Genomic DNA, 16,132 nt, shown 5'->3' with positions numbered 1-16,132 from the left:
TAGTCAAAATGAGGTACAGCCTTGAATATTTTATAATGATAAATAGAAGGTGTTAATGTAGGCACCAAAAGTAAGTTGAATAGAGAAACTTTAATGCTTAAAAATTCTGATAACAATAGTAACTTTACATAAATCCAGCGCCAGCTCAGTTGCACAGTAAAATCACATTTAATTGCTCTCTTTCAAACTTAAGTCACAGTTTGTAGCAATGCCGACAACTGATATGTTAACATAAATAAAGCAAAACCAAAGTGCAAAAATTCCAACAATCCTCAAGTATTCAGAAAATAATGTATGTCATTATCACACATATCAATTTCAGTGACTTGAATGTCAAACTTAACTTTTTTTTTTCTAGAAAACAAGCCTGTTGTTCAGCACATCTTGCACTTAGCAAGACTTTCCAAATGTTAGGATGAACGGCGAGTGACAAAGAACAGGACTTTCATGGAAAGAAATGATCAGTAATTCATAAACTGTACACTGTGGATAAATGAGTTTGTGCATTCACCCTCCAATTTCAAGATCTGTCAGCTGACATGCTGCTCTCACATCAAAGAGGAATTGAAAACAAGTAAGCAGACAAGCAATCTTATTTTATGAATCTCTATTTAAACTTTGAAAAAAGTTATGATCCACAAAAATAAATACAGAACAGGAGATAAATGAAGATGCAATTATGCAGAGGAAAGAGCCCTACATAATATCAATGGAATAAATATGCTCTATTATCTGGACAGTGAAATGACTTCTTAAGTAGCTGGATGTCACTTTTTATACTGATGTCATCTAATGGTTTGGTTTTTGTTTGGTTTTTTTTTTCAAAATACTGAGCTAAAGTCCTGATTTTAGTTTTGATTTAAAAAAAAAATACACATGAGAACCTAAAAATAAAATGATGGCGTTCACCTTTCTGTTTATACCACTGTGATATATTTAAAATATCACACAACCTCACCTTAAAATATGTATTTACACAGTTATGACACTCATTTCCATCTGGCGACACCTTGTCATTACAGGAAATCACAAAGGAGGAAGTGAAGAGACTTGTGTAACCTTTGTATCCAGTACAAAGCTCAAGTGCTGCACAGGATGTGCAATAACTTCTCCTCCATCAGATCTGTGTGTTAGTACTGGATAACACTGTACCCGGCATCCTGCACTGTTGAGTAGACTGTATTATCTGCAATCAAAGCAAAGATCAAAACAATGAGGCGGTTCAATATGAAAATCAGAAGTGTGCAGAAGCCATCCGGGTTATCATAAAGTCACAAGCTCCAACCCCACAACTGAACACACCTTTTGTTTCCCACACGCACATCAGAAAATTTAAGTGTTGTAAATTTGACAACATTCCCATGGAAGCCAGTATTCATGTTTACTAAGTAGAACTACATCATCCTAGCAAGCAACACACCATGCACTGTATTTAAAGGAGCAGTGTGAAGGATTTACAAGTTATCTAGTGGCAACATTGGAGAATGAAACAAACTGAATACTCCTCCGCTCATAACAGCGGTCAGGTAACATATGCATAAGGCCCTCTTTGAAATCAGTGTTTGGTGCCAAGATGGTGACTTTCTTTTCTACCTAAATGAGCACATTTATGTGGGTTTTTTAAATGCAGGAAAACAAGCTATTGCCATTAGACCTATGAACATGGCGCTGTAGACAGTAGATTTGCGTTTCTTTCTGGGGGTTTTTTTGTTTGTTTGTTTTCCAGTAGTGTTTCACGATCAATGTTACGGACAGATCAGAAAACAGGTTAGTTAAAATTAGAAAGCAACATGGAGGCCAGTGAAAATGTTACGGTGGTTACTTTATGAAATCATCTGGTGAATTTCAGCAACTTTTGGTGCAAGCTACTTTCAGTGAAAAACAGTTGCTGAAAGATCCCCCTAAATACTACATACTGGACATTTAAGTAAAAAAAAAAAACATTCCCTTACTATTGGGTGTTGGATCAGGTAATGGCCCCCTCCTGCAAATTCGAAAACAAAGTAAACAATAAATCAGTAAGTGCTCTAAAAGAGTGGCAAACAAGAGCTTGAAATACTTAATTGGTGGATAGATGAATAAACATACAGGTGGCAGCCTTCTCTTGTTTACCTAGTGATTGGCGGAGGCATTCGAGAGGGTGGAGCTGCAGCAAGAGATCTCTGACCACTGTAGAAGTTCTCATACAACACCGGAGCTGTTAAGAGAGGAGGACTGATACTGTTCATATATGCTGGCTGGCAACTGATAAAACTTGTGTACACTAATTCATTGTTATTGACACTGATTTGTGAAGGTGTGGTTCTGATTTCATACCTGGTGGTTTGTCACCGGTCCGTCTAAGGTTCACAAAGTGTTCAATATCTTCCTGGACATCACACTGCTCCAGTGATTTCCTCACTTCCTCATACAGCTATGCATACACAACCAAACACACACACAAACAAGGGCAGAGTCCAGTTAAGTAATGTCTTCACATATATGCGAGGTTCATCTAAGAAAGTTTAAAATGTGAAAGTATTATTGTTATAATAACAAAACATGATGGGCCCTGTTTAAGCTATCTATAGCAGATGGTCTTAAGTGCATATACGGCATGTCCAACCAATTTTGCTTGTTAAATAATCTATAATATGGGTGTAAAGTACGGTGCGAGGGACAAAGGGACTTGATTTAAACCCTTGGGTGTATTTTGGGTGTCACCTAATATTCATCCCTTTAAAATCAATGTATACCTGCAACTGGCACACTGATATTTCCATGGCGAATTGTGTGAAATAAGAGCACTTTTCTGCTGAGAGCAGAAGGCAAAGAGAACAAACAGCAGACAAAGGAAAATCACAATGTGGTAGAGAGGTTTCTTATCGGGGAGTCTGCTCTGCTATGTTCACAATTTACAGAATGTAATTTACATTTTCCTTATTTTATATTTGCCCCATGACGGCAATACACCAACAACCTCATTATAAGACCTACACACCCATTAGCACATAGGTTGGCACATACGTATTTGCTACTTACATAACGTAATCACTGAAATTTGCATCAACCTGGTGAATGTAAATCCAACAGTTACTCTCATTTTAGCTCTGTTTTTGGTCTCCACCGTCTCCTAAGGGAAATATCCGGATCTTCAGCTGCTTAATGCTACACTTTTTTCACCGGCTAGACACCAACTGTGTCTGTCTGCTGTCTCCTTACAGCTTAACAACAACCGCCGGAGAATTATCATATCATCATCTGCAGTTTAAGTATTGATTATAGAAGCTTTAATTGTTGGCTTTACCTCATCACTGGTCACACACTGCTGGGATAGCTGGTTGAGATGAGTCCAGACTGTGTTTCTCAGAAAGTTAATACGCTCCATTGCCTGCTTCTCAAGCACCTGCAAACAAATGCATAACAGAAACATTCAGGTCATCCACATGATGTATGTAAAATTCAAATTTTTGGAATCTTACTAAACGTCTCACCTCACAGGCTTTAACATGCTCCTTCATCCATTCATCTCGAACCTTTCCCACTGTAGTCACATTCTGATGATAAAACCTGTCTGCCAATCAAACACATGCATCAGTATCAACAGGGTATATCTAGTTACCATTAACCACTACAGTCTCTTGTGTGGAAACTATATTAAAATCAACCTGGTTTTGTGTTCCAGACAAGCAGTGTGGATAAAAATGCTAAATAAATACAGTCCAGTCCATCCAACACCAATGCTCCCAGCAAATGATGTGACAAAAATGTCAGTAGCAGCTGTTTTTGTAAACTTACCTGCTTCTTCTGCATTCTGTTTTGCTTGCTGTGCTTTAGAGTAGAGCTAAAAGGTAATAAATAAAGAACACAAGTATTCAACAGTAGGTCCTTGGATAACATATAACAAGTGACAAGTGCCGAAATTAGTGCTGGTGAGTTGGTAGAGTCAAACCTATGAAAGTAAGATCAGAGATAATCAGAGCACATACCTCCGCCAATATTATGGAAATCACTGAATCTTTTCTACCTAAGTATTAGTATTGTTTAAGCACAACTTTACCTTCTCTATTGTATTGTACATGTTTCACATCAAGGGACAAACATAATTGTGCTGTAAAAATCAAAAAAACATATTTTCCCCCTTACCCGTGTTGCTATTTATCAATCAAGAGTGTTTTGGTGTGAGTTGCTGTGTGTTGGGGATATTTGTAGAAAGATGTCTGCTTTCTCTCCAATATAATGGAATTAGATGGCACTCGGCTTGTGGTGCTCAAAGCAACAAAAAACACATTTGAAGAACTCAACAGCAAAGTCTCATCATGACCCGCTTACTCAAGATGAGTGAGCGAGATCCACAGACTTTGTTGTGAGCAGAATTTTCTTTGTAGCAAATGTCCCCCACCAACCAAATCACCACGCAGAGGGAGGTGTATCATGTATATAACTCCCCTAATAATACTGTCTAACGGTAGCCATCTACTTCAAAGCTTTTATTGGGTCAACAGTATGGGGTTTACATGCACTTTAGGGACACAACTAACAGCTTAATCATTACTGACTTATCTTTAGTCTTTAAAACATCAGATAATGGTGGGAAAATGCCTACTGCAAGTTTTCAGAGCCCAGTGTGATGTCTTTACATAACATGTTTTCAAATAAATTTACATTGATATCCATCAAAAAAGACTAAAAGAGCTGTACATCAATAAATAGATAAAACAGCAAGAAACACAACCCCTGTGTGAATCTAAATGTGGGGAAAAGTAATGTTCCCAGTAAATATTTGATCCTTTGTCATAACAACAGTGAGAGGGTCAACATTGTTTCAATGTACCTTCTCCATGTGCTTGGTGTTGTTGGTGTTGGTGTTTCGGTTCACATTCTGGTCTGCTTCTTCTTTATCTCGACACTTCTGCTCATATGTCTTCTTTGACTGGGGACAGCAACACAGTTATCATTTTAGCCTTTTAATGTACATCGAAAATGATATGAAAGGCAAAATGTGTAGGAAAGAAGAAAATAAAGACAGCAGCATTAACTGAGCTTGACATTACTCTGTGGATTTATAGCACTCACTTCCTCTGAGCTGCTTCAATATATTGACATCCAGTTTTTTTGGTGGCACACAGTAATTTTCCTATTTTCATTTAAATGTTGCATGGCAAGTACTTCTTCTTTTTGTAATGATTTAGATGGCATTGAACTGCGCCTTGTGAGCTACTTCCCAGGCTGATCAACATGACTTCCCCAGCCAAAGAGGAAGAGCAGAAAAGGGATAAAACAGGCATTTTCACTGTTTTCATAACACAACTGAAACTCTCTGACGTAAATCAAGAATGAACTAAAATAAGCTGGGTGCTATCACAACAGTGTTTGGCTTTAATTCTGCTTGTGGTGATAGTCCACAGGCTAATCAGCTCAGTTTATCAATAACATTTTACAAGGAAAAGCAACAGAACATTTCTTGAGGGAAAAGTCTGAAAGCACCCTTGAAGTGGCTCATTTAGTCTTTAGCCTCTAATAATTTACTTTGCAATTTAAGTATTTTCTTACATCCATCGTCTTCTTGAACTGTGAAGACTTCTGTTTGTGGAGAACATCCATATGTTGCTCAATCTGAAATGACAGGATCATATCCAGTCAACTACTTATAAAGGTGTTTCACCTGGCTGCATTACGGTGCTGACAAAACTGCCAACCTTTTTCTTCGCTTCTTTTTGTTTTTCTCTGAAGTCTTCCAATTTCTTGGCCTCCTCCCTCATGCTCTGGGCCAGTTGTAAGTGTGACAGACTCACATGTTCAGTCTCTGCAGGGGTAAAAACATGGTTTATACTGAGAAAACACAAAAAACAAGGATTAAAGGCAGTATCATTAAAGGAGCTGTGTACAACATTGAGAGCATTAATATAGCAGCAAACAACTAGTTGCTATGTTAAGATATACAATGGCATGCTGAAGAGAGAATAAAGTCACGTTCCCTCTCCGTGTCTTGTAATCTGAGCCTCTCTATTTATTGTTTTAGTAAGTCAATTCCAGCCATGCGTGCATGTTGATAACACCATCCTAAACCAATGTCACGGAGGTGTGGCATGGCGGGAACTCCCCAATTCCCCTTTGGGTTATCACCGTTAGCTCTGTCAGCACTTTTGCCATTGTTAGCACTGTTCACGTTGTTAGCACCATTAGCTACTAGCTGCCAACTCTGGCTCCTCCATTTTGAGGGGGCCATGTGTAGACAACTTCTGAATCATAGATACGCTCAGAAAATCATACACAGCTACTTAATATTAAAAAAATGTTAAGCACTCACGTAATTTAAAGACATCCAGGGATCTTTTTAATGTGCTAAAAAAAAATACATACGATAAGAAGATTACAGAGGGACTTGTAGCAATGCACCAACAAAGACGACAGCTCATTTAGAAACATATTAACAAAACAAGATTTTAAAATATTTTGGGGGAAAAAATAACTTTGCGAGTATTTTATGAGGTAGGAAATGATTTCAAGTTAAGTTCATATTCTGCTCAATTAAATGCCTGTTCATAGTCACACTGGCCAAAATATCAAAGTATGAAACTCAGGCCAAGGCCTGGAGTTGTTGATTATTTTATCACCTTTTCTGTACTTTCCTAATGATTAAATTAATTAAATGACTGAAACCTAAGCCTGAATGACTGTCAGAAAATGGATAGAACCAATGCTTTTATTAAGTAAATAAGGTTCCCCGTCTCACCCTCCCCCATTATTCTTTCTTCCCCTTCAGAAACAAACAGAAACAAAGTCACACTGGTCATGTGACCCTTGTCAGAATGGGAACTAGACTTGCTAATGTGGAAACGATATCACCTCACAAAAGCCGACTGACAAAATAGACATTATTAGGAAACTGCAGAAAAATAATGCAGTCCTCATTTCCACCTTTAAACTGTGAACAACAGAGTGAAAATTTTCCCACGCTTGTTGACCAGACCGCTTTCACCTCTACATTTGCCACATTCTACGTTCAATTCATTTTCTGAGGCTCACTGTAAAAATCGATGTGGTCAAACAGATAGTAACAGCATGTCAGCACTGAGGTTTCTTACTTCATCTCATTGTGTCCACACACCTTCTTGGACAAACTAAGGAGATCTTTGGCATACTTCTCTTCAATTGTTGCCCTGAGAGAAACAACCAGAAACCAAGAATAAAAGAGAAGGAACAGAACAATCCTTTATCTGATGAACTGCAAAATAATTTACATGACATCAGTGACAATGCTTTACTGCTAGTTTACATATATACATAACTTGGTCATCAGTATCAGCCTGTGGACATTTTTAGAAACCAACATCATAAATTCACATCAAATGTGAATTTATGATAGGACTGTGTCTGTACTGACATACATGAATTACACAGAAATACAAAAGCATTTATTAAAACAACCCTGCTGCCTCAGTCAAAATCAAAAGCACTCATACGTGTATGGATAAAGAGAGGGCAACAAGAAAACCAGGAAACACATTCTGGGACTAATTTAGGCTCTAATGACATGAATTCCTTATCATTTTATTGAGTCTGCATAATCAGGAACTCAAATGACGAGGTGCAATTTACAGAATACACAACACGGGCCTTTTGTGTTACTGCGTGTGCATCTGCATACTATTTGCTGCAAATGCATGCATGCACTTTTGCACAAATGAGCAAAAACTTCATCTATGAATATATTGTGATATTATTTAATACAACAGAAAAAAGCACACTTGTAGCAGTCACTGATCCAAAGTTATATTGAATATGATGCACATATTTGCTTTATCTCTATACTCTCATTTATAATCCCATACACTGTAAAATCTTATAAGTCGATCTTTAAAAAATCTAGGAAACCAAATGTCTTGGTAAGTACACATAACTATTAGTCTTAAACTATGTTTACTTTATATCTTATTGTCATATTTATTTAAAATTTAGTTGTCTTTATTTTACTTTATGAAGTTGTTGCAGCTTAAATTTTATTAGTAAAATGCTAAGTTTGCTGTTATTGTTATATTGTTATATTTTTTTGTATATTACTTTAGACAAAATTAAGTAAACAACTACATTTGAAGTTAAACAAACCATTGAATATAAAGTAAACACATAGCTAAAGCCTAATAGCTACACTTACTTGCCTTTTTTTTAGAGCACGATCAACTTGTCAGATTTTAAAGTGTACATATACTTCTTGATTTCTTTTTTTTTTGTCTTGGAGCATAAACCAAGTGATATTGCAAGCAGCGGTTGATTTTCGTGTGAGTGTCCCACTGAGACGAGTGTGTTTCAATATCTTGGAAACTCTTGTGGTTCTAGAAGTGCTTTTCATTGTTACATGAGGAAACTTTCAGTTATGTTTTTACGTAATGTCCCCTTTTGCTGTATTCTTAGCTTTAAGTGTTATTATTATTGCACTGCAATCTAAGCAAATTAAGTTCATGTTACTGGCTGCCAACTGGTGTGTGTGTGTGTGTGTGAGAGAGAGAGAGAGAGAGAGAGAGAAAGAGAGAGTGAGAGAGATAGGACAGATTCATTATCCCATGAGGAAGGAGGAAATCGAAATTCAAATGCCAAAGCTGCTCAGAGCTGCAGCACTGTCGGCTAGAAAAACATTTTCAGTTCCTCCTCTAAAATTTTTTTTTCCGCTGGTCTACCACGATGCTGTAGAGTGCAGAAATAAATGCTGCTATTGTCATTGCCAATTTTATACACAGCGGCTTTTTATACCACAAGATTGATAGATTGTAGGCTATTGCATGCAAATGATTTGTCACTCTTTTTTTAAGTGTCAAACTACATAATATCACAGACTAATCAAATACAGCATGCTAAAATATTCTTTAAATTAAACTGCAGTCTTTGATTGCGCCATGTCCACCTACACATGAAGTGTTCATGTTACAGACTTCACCTATGTAACTCAACTCCTCTCAAACCTCACGACTTTGCACAATAATGACACTGCAAAGTCTACACTTTGTGTTCCTTCTCTTGTTTAGCTTCATTTTCATTCCATTCTTTTAAACTGATTCTGTCAAACCCTGCAAATAATATAAATGCTATTTTTAGTCACTGTCATACAATTAAAGTTTAATGTGATTCTGACAATTAGAAAACATCAAGAGAACCACCAGGGTCTATGGTTTTGTTTGTTTGTTTTTTGCATATTTACATATATAGATCATAGCATTACCTGGCTTTCATGAAGTCCTCCACCTCTTTGCATGTCCGCCTGCCATCATTGAGATACTGGATGATAGCATCGTAGCCAGCAGTGCAGGTAAGGTCAGCGTTCTGTCAATAACAATTATAAAATAGTTTACTTTGTTCTTCGGTTTTAGGAATTGTAGTATAGTAGTGGTATTATATGTCCACTTTATACATTGAGTTTGCATTATACAAAAAACCAACACAGGGACACAATGCTCCCATAACACCACCTCTACTACCGCCCAGTGAGACACAGACTCCGTCTAAACTTGTTTGACTCTAAATTCACACCATGAAGTTCATGACACAGACATAAATAAACACTTTACTTTGGCACAGAGATGTAAATTGATGTTTTGAACTGTACATCTCCGTGATTTAGATAAGCCGGTGGTAACAGCCTATAATCATCCTCACCATGTAGATGTCAAAATCAGCATGTAATTGACTTTCTATCCCTATAAGATATAAAGCAACTGTATTGCTTAGTCAGTTACCCAAGAGTCTGTAGGTAATTTTACTTTTTTTAATAAAGCAAGTGGTGGAGTGTAACAAAGTACTAATTTGTTGAACTCCTATGCATTTATCAGAACGCTACACATACTTTGCATATTAAAATTTTACACAAACTGTGTTAAACTGCCTTACATTTTCATTTTAATACTGAAATACAAAAAACCCACCACTATATTTATAATTATTACAATTATCATGAATTATTATCTTAATTTAGCACTTTTTCAGCTCATTTCCTGATTTTTTTTTCTTTTACTTTTCTTTTTATTTTTGTTTAAATAACTAATAAATAACTCATTTTGGATATTTTTCTTGTAACTTTTTATATAATTCTTAAAGTTGCTCATTCCCTACTTTCCATGTTTTTGAAAGAAATCAAGCCAATTTCAGGTTTCAAGAGGTTAACTACAATAAACAAAAATAAAATGTCATTTACATATCAATGCACCATTAAAAGTAATCTGTCAGTCTAACATTATTTAACAGTATAACACTAAGGCAATATTTCTGCAGTACTTAAGATACTTTGAGAACCTGAAAGTGTGGCAGGTTAGAAGTACTTTTACTTTAGTGAAGGGTCTGAATTACTACAGTACTTTTACTACAGTAAAACAAGTTAGCTATAGCATTACTTGACAAAACACATCCTCATGTTTGAATTCACGCGGCGGCATTACTTTTTTCGACCAAAATTTCGTCAACTATTTCAAATAATGACACCGAAAAAACCTCAAAACACAGCACTAAAAACTCACCCAGAAGAAATCCTTGAAATGAAGGTTTTTCATCGCGGCTGAGTGGACAGAGGCAGTGTGCTGTGGACAGGTCCGCTGGTTGACTGAGCGTATCTGTGTCTGATTGTCCCCGCTGCTACTGTACGGTGATTCTGTGGGCTGGGCCGTTGACGCATGCGCAGTCACGATAAATAAAAGCTTAGCGTCAGGGTTGTCTGCACGTGCACTTTGTGTCCATCCTCACACTTTTGATAATCTTAGGGAAAAAAATGTATTAACAATATTTTGAAAGAGGTTTAATTTAACATTTTATATAGAATATATATTGTAAAGAGTGTTCTGGGAAGATTTAAACAGAATGTGAATTTTCCTGTGATGGAACAATTATACAAATATATATTGTATGTAGGCCTATAACAAAATTTGTGGGATGATTTAATAATAATAATAATAATAATAATAGTAGTAGTAGTAGTAGTGATGGAAGTCGTGTTATTATTTTATATGTTGTCTCGAAAAAGTGGTCAGCTGGCCATGTGTGTATTTGTGATAAGAAGAATGATAATAAGAAAAATGTTTATTTTAATGCAGCTGTCATTTTCAGCAAAATCCATATACATGAAATGGAATGGACGAATAGAAAAATTTGCCATCTTCCTAATGACTACATTACAGCTCCTTCTTTAAGCTGAACCAAGACCCAACCCAACTTTTTTTTTTTAACTGAAATAATTTCAGTGTATATCTGTACTTCATTTTCAATCATTTACATTTTCCTCCTCTTATAGACTGCTTTATTTGTAATGAATACAGAGCTTCTTACATAAACATTTTGACAAATATTTATTTATGTAACACTGTGGTAACATTCAATGTGTTTCCTCTTTTCATTCATATTTATTTGTTTGTTTTTTGTTATTGCATTTGAATTTTATTGCTCTTAAAGTTAAAAAAAGACTGCACCCATCTGCCCAACACTGTATAATCAAATAAACAACAGTTACATACGCAAACTATGCAAACTGGTCGCCTACGTATAGTAATTTAACATAGACCCTCCAAAAGAAATGGCAGGGCCCCTGAAAAGGTCCAGTGCATTTTTTTTTTCTCATAACAGCTTCGAACCGAGGATTAAAAAATAAATAGCAACATTATTTCCAGTAGAGGGGGGTTTTCATTATGAAAAAATTACATTTTAAACAGTAATAAATATGATAATTATTTTTGTTGTTTTATAAAGAGATGATTAATATCATGGTTTAAAGTAAAATTTGATTAATGTGGTCATTGCTTATTTTTAGGACGAACATTATTATTGCTGGCTTCCATGAACCCTCTCTAAGCAGCTGGGCCCCGGAGAGTTGTCACACTGAGTTTGAGTGTGCTGCCATCTGGAGAGTGATGGAGGGACACACATGGTTTAAAACTCACCAGTCAGGTAAGTGAGGTTTTAAAAAGTGTGAGAATAATGAAAATACAATGGAACATGTACATTGATAAAAGAAGTATTTGCATCATTAACTTTAGTAAAAATCACAATACCACTTCAAAAATATACATTTTACAAGTCTAAAAGACTTGTAAATGTACAGAAGTAGTCAGAAATAATATGCAAAAGGGCAAGTAGGCTGCTCCATATGCAGAACAGTCAAAACTGTCAAGCCAGTTCGGTGTAGACATTACTGCAGTTAAAGTTTTGTAATTTGTTTATTCTTTCTACCACAGGAGCACACACACACACACACACACACACATACACACACATATCCAGAGAGTAGAGGAGGCACAAGGTAATTTCATATTTTCACAACAACAATAAGTGTGTTGACATAGTATTACATGACTAAACATTTTGTATGTACAGCAACTCTGATAAGCATGTTCATAGTACATGTATATTGAAAACAGCAACTCTCCCTTTTCTACCTATGTGGCCATAAAAGACTGGGAGGACAAGATGTTTTACAACACTGTTATCTGCAGAGAGGCCTTTTGCAACCATGTGACAATTCTGCACTGTAGATGAACTTTACTTTACCTGAGTATTTCCATTGTGTTCTGCTCTATACTTCTATTTCTTATCCAACAGCTAATAGCCAATATATAGTACATACATTTAAGCTTATAAAACACATGCACTGCTAAAGTCAAACCAGTGGCTCCCAGTCTTTTTGATTTGTGACCCCTCAAAAAAAAAAAAGCAGCATATAGTTGGGGCCCCATGCTACATGTTAGATGTCTCTGAGTTGTTAGAGGTTGCACCAAAGAGACACTTCCGCTATAAACTTCTCAGATGGTTTCAATTGAATAACCATTTGAGACCCAAAGAGGGAAAATGAAGTGACCCCTAGGTTGGGAACCAGTGAACTAAAACATCAAATTGCATATTTAAAGTTAAGTAAGTTAAAGTTATTTGAAGTTAAATCCAGCTCCGTCTTCATCAGCTACTGCAGTAAAATTCTACCAAAGCATCAGTTTGAACAATTTCATATTGAAATATACATTAGTTACAGTGGACATTTTTTCCCAGAAAGATTACTTTAGCTTCTTTAACTGATATTTTAAGCACATTTTGCTGATTACACTTCCGCATGTTTTCTTGTTTTCATTAAAGTAGTTCTACATGAATATATTGATATTTTAACTTAAGTACAGGATGAATTTTACTTTCTTTCCTCCAGTATTTTGTGATGTGCTGCTTATATTCTGCTTATATTCTTGTGTCTTTTCTCTAGTGGTGGAAAGTAACTAGGTACATTTTCTTACGTACTTAAATACAATTTTGAGGTATTTATTCTTTATTTGAGTATTTCCATTTACTTTATACCTCTACTACACTTCATTTCACTGTTAAATATTTGAATTTTTTACTCCACTACATTTATTTGACATCTTTAGTTACATTCTGCATATTTAGATTGCTAAATAAAAATCACCTGATCGATTAGCATTTATTTTTTATAGATTATAGATATTATAGCTGTATGTAAAGTAATTAAAATGAGCTCCACATGAACCCATTACAGCATCAATAATTATTACTTACTTTAATATATATGATTCTGAATTAGGACATTCTGTAAAATGAGTACTTTTACTTTTGGTAAAGTACATTTTAAAGCTTATACTTTCGTTTTTTCACTAAGCCCAAGTACAAATTTAAATGCATGACTTTTCTTATAGTATTTGAACACTGTGGTGTCGCTACTTTTAATGACGTTTAAGATCTGAGTACTTCTTCCACCGCTGCCTTTCTCCATATGTTTACATCAAAAAGTATCTTCTTTAATCCTTCTCATTGTTCTGTAACTCTGTAACGCTTTAAATCTTCTCCTTACATGGAATTAACTCCTGTCACAGTAACTCAGCCAGTAGTGCTCCAATCACCTGACTACAGACTGCAGTAATTTCCCTGGGTACTTCCCTGATCCTGCAAAGAGGAAGAGATAGCTTCCAGGCAAGCCTTAACATGTTCATGACGCCTGAACTGAGCAGAGACTTCATGCCATATGTTACTCTTAAAGGAGATTCCTAGAGTTTGACCGAAAAGCAATGCACAAACAGTATATACAGTATATATTTGACGGTATAAACCCGTTATACCGTCGTATATGTTGTGAGCTCATGGTGTATCTAGTCACCGCCCTGGTGTGTGTAATGTAATCAGAGGAAATGCCTTTTTGATGTCACATGAATGCAGGCAATAAAAGTTGTCATACCTATGTTAAAGCAGCCTGTTAGTATATGTAAAATAAACATTGTACTGATCACATGACATGGTGGTTTTGAATATCAAGTGGTTCTCTTTATATAATCAGTCAAATGTCACTTTAGTCTCATGACCGCGTTCTACATTCTCAATAACAACCGCAAAATCTGCTAATATCTTATCACAATCAGCCCCCAAGGACACAGAATCAGCCACTGATCCTCCTGTGAGCTGTTTTCCATTCAAATCTTACCTGTACGATAAATCTTTATGGTGGGATTATAAACATGTAAGTCCTTTCTTAAAATCTAGCCTTTATCTACTGAACAGCGCGGTCTGTAATGTTGAAATCTTGTATCAGGTGACACATTACAGCTGGAAGGTTTAGTTAATTCTTGTCATCGCTGTAACGCTTCTTTTAAATGTATGTATGCGTGTTGAATTCATCTTCTAAAATGGTTAGATCATTTTATTATGATATGTTCTTTTTAATCATTTTGTTGTAATTTTTTTATATGTGCTCACATCAACATGGTTATGTTGGACAAAAGTGCAAGCATTAACTGTGTGGCACAAACATTACAGGTACAGGTATGTGTTATGTACAGTTTTATGTAATACAACTGATTAAAGGCATCCCATAATTGTAAACACAAAAGTGGGAGGAACTTGGCTGTAGCTGACGGGGATTCCTCAGCCATATAGTTACGTCAGCTGGTTGTATTTAAGCCAGGGCTGCTATCAATAGTTCAGACCTGTTCCTTCTTGTCAAGCCACAACTGAACAGCTTCATAAGAACTACGGAAAAAGAAAAACTGGAACTTTGAAGCTTCTCTTTACCAAACAGACAGAGAAATTATTAAAATGGCTAGCCCTGGTGAGTATCTAAGAAGATTTTGTTTATCTGAACCTAGTTTTAATTAAGCTTCATAGATTTGTATGTGTATTAGATCATTGATACTTAACTCGTGTCGTTTGCCCACAGATCTCTCTGCCACAATTGATTACTGCGCACTTGAGCTGCGTCAGATTGGAGATGGACTCTACTGGAGATACAAACTGCTGGAAATACTGATAAATAACTACAAGACTGTTTCTAAAATCAAGTGACATCGAAATGAAAAGGAAAGAGGAAATGGATTTAATTTGAATGGCGTTGGGAGCCGAAGCAGAGGAGTCTTGGACTCATCACTGAGGGTAAAATGGTGACTCTCAAGTGGGATGTCAGCTCGTAGAAACACCCTGATGGAGACGCTGGATGTGGACTGTCAGTGGACTGTTGTCGTATTCAAGCCTGAAGCTCTGTAGAGGAAGCCAAATGTGTGGGGATGCTGTTTATCCACCTGTTCAGACCCCTGGGTGACTGGAACCAAAGTGGAACATCTGAATTGAAGACATCTGCTGAAAAAGGCTGATTATCTATACATACTGCTGTATATATGGACACTTTTCCATGTTACGCTCTGTCAGTCTATCACATTTATGTCCACTGAAGGACTCAGTTAGCTACTTATTGACTCAAAAATCTTAAAAATGTCTTTCTAATGGGAAGTATGTCATGAGTTAATAATATAATAAAAGATGCATATTCAAGTCTAATATCTCGTCATGTGGTCATGTGGTCATGTGGATTATCAGGTGGAGTTAGGTAAGGTGGGACATCAGGTTAAATCGGACAATTGAGGTTTTACTTCTTTGGTTCATAAGATATTAGCAGCCAATCACCAAACATGTTTCTGCATTGATACTACAAATGTGCTTTACATGAAACAAACATTACAGTTGGTCTGAGATAACTTGTTAGGTGGAGCAAAGATTACTGGTCTTACAAGTTGCCAAGTAAGTCCTGTGGTATGTTGATTTTCTCTTTTGGTAATAAGACTTCTACAGCTAAAACAAAAAGAGTGTAACAACAAAATGGATATAGGACGTTGCACTTAACCTAGCTGTTTGACGTGAA

The 16,132-nt window shown here is 36.2% G+C and overlaps 1 protein-coding gene and 1 long non-coding RNA gene across 3 annotated transcripts; one reads left to right on the top strand and one right to left on the bottom strand.

Moving 5' to 3' along the window:
* Positions 1-71: 71 nt before the first annotated feature.
* pstpip2 (proline-serine-threonine phosphatase interacting protein 2) lies at positions 72-10,638 on the bottom strand. 2 transcript variants are annotated; one of them, XM_042508918.2, is made up of 14 exons: positions 10,485-10,638; positions 9,197-9,297; positions 7,068-7,142; positions 6,290-6,324; positions 5,679-5,785; positions 5,533-5,595; positions 4,814-4,912; positions 3,778-3,823; positions 3,474-3,553; positions 3,287-3,385; positions 2,317-2,413; positions 2,113-2,197; positions 1,953-1,984; positions 72-1,186 (listed from the first exon to the last, which is right to left on the bottom strand). In XM_042508918.2, exons 1-14 carry the CDS (start codon positions 10,515-10,517, stop codon positions 1,131-1,133), a joined length of 1,008 nt encoding a protein of 335 aa, XP_042364852.1. In that variant the 5' UTR covers positions 10,518-10,638; the 3' UTR covers positions 72-1,130. The 2 variants fall into 2 exon arrangements, with proteins under 2 accessions (XP_042364852.1, XP_042364853.1); XM_042508919.2 differs by lacking the exon at positions 7,068-7,142.
* A 4,276-nt stretch (positions 10,639-14,914) lies between these two features.
* LOC121960320 (uncharacterized) lies at positions 14,915-15,771 on the top strand. The gene is made up of 2 exons (XR_006106957.2): positions 14,915-15,049; positions 15,158-15,771. It is a non-coding gene; the product is annotated as an uncharacterized LOC121960320 (long non-coding RNA).
* Positions 15,772-16,132: the final 361 nt, after the last annotated feature.

The sequence above is a fragment of the Plectropomus leopardus genome, chromosome 20, assembly GCF_026936395.1.
Source record: "Plectropomus leopardus strain MGB_pleo_1.0 chromosome 20, ASM2693639v1, whole genome shotgun sequence".
Lineage (NCBI taxonomy): Eukaryota > Metazoa > Chordata > Actinopteri > Perciformes > Serranidae > Plectropomus > Plectropomus leopardus.
The sequence above is the reverse complement of the archived record's forward strand: the minus strand, read 5'-3'. Positions and strand labels throughout refer to the sequence as shown.